The sequence below is a fragment of the Populus euphratica genome, unplaced genomic scaffold (assembly GCF_000495115.2).
Source record: "Populus euphratica unplaced genomic scaffold, PopEup_1.0 scaffold204.1, whole genome shotgun sequence".
Taxonomy (NCBI): domain Eukaryota; kingdom Viridiplantae; phylum Streptophyta; class Magnoliopsida; order Malpighiales; family Salicaceae; genus Populus; species Populus euphratica.
Genome location: NW_011500087.1, coordinates 110,437 through 119,476, shown reverse-complemented (window position 1 = coordinate 119,476; position 9,040 = coordinate 110,437). Strand labels below are relative to the sequence as shown.

At 26.7% G+C, this 9,040-nt stretch overlaps 1 protein-coding gene across 1 annotated transcript; it reads left to right on the top strand.

Moving 5' to 3' along the window:
- The first annotated feature begins 4,563 nt into the window (after window positions 1-4,563).
- Window positions 4,564-7,949, top strand: LOC105109003 (abscisic acid receptor PYL8-like). Its single transcript, XM_011003554.1, has 3 exons — window positions 4,564-4,954; window positions 6,471-6,686; window positions 7,212-7,949. The coding sequence occupies exons 1-3, from the start codon at window positions 4,814-4,816 to the stop codon at window positions 7,428-7,430; spliced, it is 576 nt and encodes a 191-aa protein (XP_011001856.1). The 5' UTR covers window positions 4,564-4,813; the 3' UTR covers window positions 7,431-7,949.
- Window positions 7,950-9,040: the final 1,091 nt, after the last annotated feature.

Genomic DNA, 9,040 nt, shown 5'->3' with positions numbered 1-9,040 from the left:
ACCATGTACGTCGTTGATACTAAGTTTATTGGCCAGAAAATAATTTTTAAAAAATAAATTATTTTATAATATTTAATAATATAATAAAAAATAAAATAAAAAAAATTAAAAAAATAATAAGAAAAAAGAAAATAGCAGTTATAAAAATTAATTTTTAAAATATGAAATTGAAAAATAAATATTCAAAACAAAATATTTATAGTAATCAAAAGTTTAAGGATCAAATTTGACATAATCAACAAATAATGACATTTCTAAATTTTTTATAATTTTCAAAAAGTGTTTTCCGTCTAAATTTTTTAAGAAAACACTTTCCTGAAAACCAAACCAAATTTTCCTTTGACTGAAAAGTATTTTCCGTTAACTAACTTTCATAACAATAAACAAACACATGAAAGTTTAGAAAGTGATTTCCTGAAAACCACTTTCTGGAAAACAAACACAGTAAAAAAAAAATATTTATTTGAAAACCAAACCAAATTTTTCTTTAACTGAAAAGTGTTTTCCGTTAACCAACTTTTTTAGTAGCAAACAAACACAAAAAAATTTTAGAAATTATTTTTCAGGAAACAAACATAGTCTAAGAACTTTTATAGATTATAGCATTTACAGGTATAAGATTATGTTTATTATTGTAGTTGAATTGTATTTTTAAAAAAATTATTATTTTATTATACTAGTATTAAAATGATTTTTTTTAAATATTATTTTAATATATTTTCAAGCAAAGTACATTTTAAAAATAATATCTATTATATTTTTAAAAATTCCTCTAACTTATCAACCATCCTTCTTTTTTCATGGCTATCCCACCACTTCTATTGATAAAAATATTGTCATCTCTTGAAAAATGAAAACCAATAGCTAAAAATAAATTAAAAGACAAAAAAGAAAATAGAATAATTTAAGCTCTCTTAAAATTGATAAAATACTCAAATATTATTAATTTACAGTAGCTTTATTGTTATTTAAAAGAAAATCTAATATAACCATACATAGTATAAACTATAAAGAATAAAAATATCCATCTCAATTCCACCTCCCAGCATGCAAAAGAATGAAAAGATAAGATGTTCAATTAAGAAGCAAAATCCACGACCCCATACCCAACTACATTGTAAATAATTTGGATTATACCATTGATAAATATTGCCATTTATAGACCACTTTTCACAATCCCAAACCTTCTTCTTCTTCTTTTTTCTCTTTCTAAAACAAGACAAAAAAACTCTTCCCTGGTTTATTAATCTAAGGGTGTTGTTAACAATACATAAAATAACAAAATTATATTTTCCCTTATATATTAACCCTTTTCTTTTCAATATTCTCATAATTATCTAAACTCAATATTTATTTTTTATAAAGGTAAAATAATCATATTAAAACATAATTTTTTTTAATTTTTATAATCATATTAAAACATAATTTTTTTTAAAAAACTTTTTTATGGATTGACGACATAAAGAATTATTTTATTTGATTTAAATGGTATATTTATTTAAGCAAAGGAAATTACTGTTCCCCTCCTCGTCCTTCTAATTTATTGTTTATTACAATAGTAATATTTTTTTTTTATCATTCAATAGTATTTTTATTAAAAATTAAATTTTGTATTTATTTTAATTTACTTTCACGATCTTAGAAAAATATATTAGCATCGAGTTGATATTTTTTTTTTGATTATCTATATTTTATCATGTTATTGAATAAAAATAATTCCAAGAAAAATATAATTGTTGAGAATTAAATTTCATGATTTATTTTAATTTATTTTTTATAAAATTATTGTGATATTGGAAAAATATCTCGGTAATGAGCCAGTGCTTGGTTTCTCAATCATTTATTTTTTTATTATATAATTAAATAAAAATAAATTTTAAATAATAAATCATTAAACTCAATGGAGTTTATGATCGAGGTTGTGGATTAACTTAAGTTGATTTAATATATTTTTATTTTAATATTTCTTGAAAACAATGTCCTTTGAAAATTATTTTTAAAATCAAATCATATTTTTATCAGTCATTCGAGTTTTTTAATCCGTCAAGATGATTAAATTATATCAAAATAATTTTTATACAATTTAATTTAAAGCTTGAGTTAAATAAAAAGTAGATTTTATATTTAACTTATTGATATAAGTTTAATAATATTATCAAATAATTTTTATTAGTCTAAATATTTATTTTTACACATGTAAGATTTTTGGGTCATCTATAAAAAAAAACCACGAAAAATTATATAGTTGCAAGCTATATGCAGTAAGTCTATAAAACTACACCTTCATTGTAAAATATGTTTATATTTTTGCATTGTCAAATATATTTGAATTCGATAATCCAATAAAGAAAGCAGATATGTTAATATAGTATGTTAGACAAATATGTGCATGCAGTCTGTATTTTTTTTTTGTATAAAAAATATTATCTAGGTGTTGTAAGTATATTTTTTAAAAACAAGAAAAATACATGATTTGTATTATCAGAGGCAAGCCAATTCATAAAACTTGTGGGGAATGTTGCTATTGAAAAATATAAATAAAAAAACTAATGGTAAATAATAAAATAAAATAAAACAAGAAAAAAATAAACAATAATTTTTCAAACCTCATGACCATGATAATTATATCAGAAACACTTTACATAAAAAAAAAACTATAAAATTCAACTTTCATAAATCAAATATGAAATGATTAATTTTAAAAAAATTAATTACATAAAAACATTTAAAATAAAAAAATAAACATTGTAATTAATATTTTAATCAATATTAAAAAGATCAAAATGCACTTGATTATCATTGTAATAAAAAAAAACGAGTGAAAAGATCAAAAGCCCTCAACCTATGGGTTAATTTTCTAGATTCTAAGGATATAATTGTCAATGTATTATACCTAGTAGATATAAAAACATTTATAACCCTTTTCACTAATTCTATCAATTTTGATTTGAGAGTAATAAAATCATTTGATTATGTTTAAAAATATATATTTATATTTCTAAATAAATTTTTAATAATTAATTCACAGTAAAAAAATACATAAAAAAGACCTCCAACACAAAAACTATTGGTTTTTGCAGGAAGAGCAAAAAAAGTTACTTTAAGATTGCAGTGAATAGTAAAATAAGTTTAAATGCACAGTATTTTTCCCTTTTAGCTTTAGTGGTTTTTTATACATGTTAACGTATTTGTTGCATCACATATCCATCTCAGGACATGTCCCTTGTCTGCATTATAGCACTCCATAACGTTTTGTTTGTCCCCGTGGTTAATGACCGAGACAAACATACTTTAAACCCGGTTTAGCTCAATACCTGAATTATAGATCGAGAAAGTTAACTTATGTTGGTACCAAGATCTCTAAAATAATTTGATTTTAAGATTTTTTTAAAAATTAAAAGTGACTTTATTTTAATTTTTTAAAATTAATTTAGATTTTAACTAGATTGATAAGTAATTAATTGACTGGACGGCAAAATAAATCATACCATATTAACTTTTATATAATTTAAAATTTGATTAAAATTTGGTTTTCGAGTTGATAGGTTATGGAATTAACATGTCAAATCATATTAAGTTTAATAATATTATGTATTCCTTGTAAATCAAGAATTACTTGTTTTTTTAAGAATATATTAGATACTGTTTAGCTATTATCTCATGACAAAGGAGACACAAATAATAAAAATAATAATTTATTTGATTGAAAAAACAAAAATATGAAAACAAATTAGTTTTTAAGATATAATAAATTTATATATTTATAAATCATATAAAATATGTCTCTAGAGGCAATTATTATTATTATATATCCTAAAATATCACTGTAAAAAACTTTTAACTCAAAATATGAATGTTGTTATGTTTTTAAAACTTGATTTTAGAATCGACCTGGTAAAAAGAACTTGTCAAGGGCTAAAAAAGTTAACTTATGTCAATTCTATTTTATTTTAAAAAAAAATTAAAACAACTTTATATTTATTAATAAAATTAACAAGTTTTAATTGAATTTTATACAAGACTGTAGACCAACCTATAGTCCTGACTAGGTTATAAGTTTAGTCTTTTCTCTGATTTTTCTTGAATTTGCATGCTCTTGGTCAATTGAGTCTTAAATTGACTTTTTAGGTTAATCCAAGTTTTATAACATATTATTATAATATTATTAATTTTAATACTTAACATAAATTAAATATAAAATATAATATCTACTTATTTTCTTAAAATATACAAGTTTAGAGTAATGGTAAAATAATTTTTATTTTGATATTTTACCTATATTATCAATTATAAATAGAATAAAAAACAGTTATTCTATCTTATATATGATTATTAAATACAATTAAATTCTGTCTCTAGCTACTATTTTATATTTTATATTTTATTCATGCTGCGATCGTCCTTTTTTACTGAGAGTATCTAAACGGTAAGGAGCAGTTAAATTTGTTTGTTTTTATACGGATAAGAAACTAAAAAGGAAATTCTTTCTTGTTTTAGATAAGGGCAATTCGGTCAATAAAGCAAAATAACAAAACGATAGTTTTTAGCTGTCCTTTCTACACTTTAATTTTAGGTAGGTGATGATATCATATGATAAGAAAGGATTTGAGGTTATTTCTTCTCACACACAACACCTTAAACTTCGTTACAATTCTCACTGGCCGGTGACTGGAGAAGGCTTCCGGCGAAATAGAGAAGTAATTCTTGCAGAGATACAGAGTGGTTTGCTGTCACTATATTGATCTCTTTCATGGTCAATAGAGAAAGCGAGAAATAAAGAGTGTTTGTTTTTTGAAGGAAAAAGAGAGAGAAAATGAATGAAAATAGCAATGGAAGAGGAGGGATAGGAAGTGTTGAGAGTGAATATATAAGAAGACATCATAAACATGGTGATCTTGCTGACCATCAGTGTAGTTCTGCTCTTGTCAAGCATATCAAAGCTCCAGTTCATCTTGTAAAGTTTTTAACTTTTTTCCCCGGTTTTCCTTTTAATTTTCTATATTTGTGTCCATGCGCTGTATGTATTGATATGTTTGTGTGTGTGTCTTTTCTTTTGGATTTTGGTTTCTGGGTTTTCTTTATATTGCTCACTGCTTTGGTTTTAAGTGTGTTTTGTATGTGAAGATTCTGAAAGTGTGGTTTTTTATTTTTATTTTTGGACTGGTCCTGATCTATGATCATGTTTCCTTTTTTTAGTTTAGATGACTGTCTATTGACTATGGAGTTGTTTATCTCGTTTTTGGTGTCTTTGATTAATGAACCTCTTTCCTTGAATTCTGTTTGGATGCGAAGAAAAGTCAGGAAAAGAGGAAGGAAATAATTATTCATTTTTTAGATTTATAATTGCAATGTTTACAGTTCAATACTTCAATGTAACATTTTGGTTTGGAATATGCAAGTATCGGTCTTCTGTTTTTTTGTTTCCTCTCGAATTCAATGAAACACAAATTTCTTTCTTAAAGTCAGTTTTTTTTTTTTGGTTTTCTTTCTTCATTATGATTTCTTGAAGTCTTTGTCAGGCACAGCTGTGAATTTTCCATCTTGCCACTCTTTTCTAAACTGTACTGTTTAGGCTCCTGGAAAATTATGGAACTGAAGAATCAAAAGTTTGAGTTCTGCCCAATAGAAAAATGTTCAAGTTTGAAGTAAAGAAAACCAGGCAGTCCACTACAATTTAATTAATTGAAACTATTCATTTAGTTGTTCTTTTTTACTTTTTAACTGGGACGAATAACGTGAGATGTGCCATGGATGTCTTTTTATTTCTTACCAGACATCTGGATGGTTTGTATTAGAGAATCATTTGGAAAATAGGATGCATGTTAAAGGGGATTCAATTGCGGAAACGATTTATTTAAACCCCGGTAAAAACATATCTATATATATATATATATATACACGTGTGTGTGAAAAATAAAATGTCTTGAGAATTAAGTAAATTAACTGATATGAGCAAGTTTGAAATATAAAAATCTGAATTTTTAAATATCAACGGATGAGGAATCAGTGGTAAAAACATATCTATATATATATATACACGTGTGTGTGAAAAATAAAATGTCTTGAGAATTAAGTAAATTAACTGATATGAGCAAGTTTGAAATATAAAAATCTGAATTTTTAAATATCAACAGATGAGGAATCAGTTACTGGTCTTATTAGTAGTGCTGGTCTCTTACCTGTTATATGTATTGTTTACTGGTCTTATTAGTAGTGCTGGTCTCTGACCTGTTATATATGTATTTTGTATTTTGAGACATTAGGCTGTATTGTCGGAAACAAAACCATGAAAGCACAAGGCCCAAAACGAACAATCTTCCTTCAAGGGAGAGGGGCCGGGCCTTACAATTTGTCCTTCAAGAATATCTCAGATTCTATTCTCGTTGGAATTTGATAGTTAACTAATTTCATTTAGTTGTTTTTTTATGGTTTACTTAACTCATTTCAGAAATATTCCTTCTATCCAATAGGTTTGGTCATTGGTGAGGAGATTTGATCAACCACAGAAGTACAAACCTTTCATCAGCAGGTGTGTTGTGCTGGGAAATCTTGAGATTGGGAGTCTTAGAGAAGTAGACGTTAGGTCAGGGCTTCCTGCCACCACAAGTACTGAAAGATTGGAACTTCTGGATGATGATGAACATATCTTCAGCATCAGGATAGTTGGCGGGGATCACAGACTTAAGGTATGGAATCCACCGGCTCTTTGCTTTTTCTTGATATATATATATTTGATCTCTATTTCCTGTAAATTTGTTTTTAGATTCCTGAAAAGTTCAAATTTTGCTGCACCCTCTGCCTTGTGATCTGGAATTCTCAAGTTCACACGCCTGTCTTGTGCATATCATGAGTCTGTAGGAGAGTTGATTTGTTGCCATTCAAAATTTTGCAAGAAGAGCATGTTTTTGAAATTTAGGTCTCTGAGTTTGACATGTTTTGAAGTTATACTCTGGAATATTTCCACTTGAATGGAATCCAAAACAGAACCAGGTTTTGCTTTCTTTGTCATTGTCTGCTTCCAAGTTACAGAGACTATTGTTAAATTGTTTAGGAATATGATTGTTGTATATTGGCAGGTAGTTGCAATTGAGTGACATATTGAAAGTCTCAGCTCTCTGTTCTCTTTCGCAATTCTTGATTTCTTCGATCTCTCCTTTCTTTTCTTGTAAACCCAAACGATCCCAACTTGGTTTTATTTTTCTTTGCCCCAGAACTATTCTTCAGTCATATCCCTCCATCCAGAGATCATTGATGGACGGCCAGGGACCCTGGTGATTGAGTCTTTCGTGGTGGATGTGCCTGATGGGAATACGAAGGATGAGACATGCTACTTTGTTGAAGCTTTAATCAAGTGCAATCTCAAATCACTAGCTGATGTTTCAGAGAGCCATGCAGTGCAGGACCGAACCGAGCCCATTGAGTGCATGTAAAAAGATTCCAGACCAGAGATGTGGTGGAGGCTACAGTTGTGAAGGATGAAGCTACCGGGGCTTTTGTATATAGGAGGCTCAAGAGACCGACTGGCAGCAGTAGTACTTTCTTCCATCTTTCAGACACTCTTGCACTCTCTTTCTTTGTGTTATGTCCTCTCTTTCATTGTTAAATCTACATGCTGAGTATCTTCAGTAGCTCATGAACCACACACTCTTACCAGCTACTCACGCTTGTTAATGAAAATGGACAGAAAAAAGAAGAAAGATCAGGCTCGCTTTCTTCATGATATAGAGTGTTTTGGTCATGGTGCCTTACTGCATGGTTGTATAAATTGATGCTGGAAAGAGTTGGCATTTCATGTTTTTGGTTTTTACCTTGTGTTTAGGTGCAAAATACGCTAGAAGTTTGGTAAAATGAACATCTAGAACAGCTGTAATTTAAGACGGAGAGGATGTGATGTCTTTTTCCTAGTAATTTCAATTACAATTTCATTACAATTTACAGGTTTTGTTACAGTTAAACATTGTCATTGCTGTATCCATAAACTGTCTGGTGGTGATGAAGCCTGTAATACGGGGAATGGCAGGAAAGTAGAGGTATAAGCCTTTAACCTTTGAACACGATTCTATTGTCCTGTCAAACATCTTAATATTTTGAATTGAATTATAAAAATTAAGCACAAGCTTTGAAAAAATGTGTTAGTAATATAAAAATTAAGTTTCTGGGTAGAGATGGGGTGTTTATATTTATTCTTGGTTCATGATTATCATGTGAAATAGTTCAAATAGCATGAGATAAAAGTTATGATAATAAATTAAAAATTGCTTGTAAGATTTACATCCTAGTTTTTGTTTTAATTTTAATCTAGATCTAAGAATAAAATTTCTTATATTATACAAAAACATTAAAAGACTTGAGGTGGAAACATTTTTTGTATGAATAGTGAATCATTTTAATTTGTTTTTCCATTTATATCTTTTTTTATTAGGTTCTTTTTTCCATTAAAATTCTTTTTTTTTTTATATATATTAAGTTCTTTTGCTTCGTATTTAACCATTGTAGTTTTGTTTTATAAAATTGATACTCTGTAAACTATGAAATAGTGTTTGAATTATAAATAGTAAACCATCCAAAACTATTTTTTTTAATTCATATCTTTTTTGTATTAAGCCTTTTTACTTTTTATTTAACAATTGTAGTTTGGTTTCATAAGATTAACCATTTGTAAACAAATAAAAAGGTGTTTAAAATCATAAACATGTAAGATAGAAGAAATATTTTTTAAAAAATGAAAATGCAACATGACAAAGACATAAAAAAGGCAAGATAGAAGAAATATTTTAAAAAAAAATAAAAATACATATTTTTTTTTAAAATAAAAATACAATATATGAGAAATATGCAATCTACAACGACTTGCACTAGTTATTCATATTTTTTTAGTTACTTAATTTTTTTTTATTTCTAATTTAATCCTTTTACATTAATTTAACTTGTGATTGAATTTAATATTTTATTTTAATTAATTTTATACAGAGCTCTTAAGATATTCAAAATAAGTTTTGATATTAGGTTAATGTTTAATAGAGCAAAGAAAAAATCAATT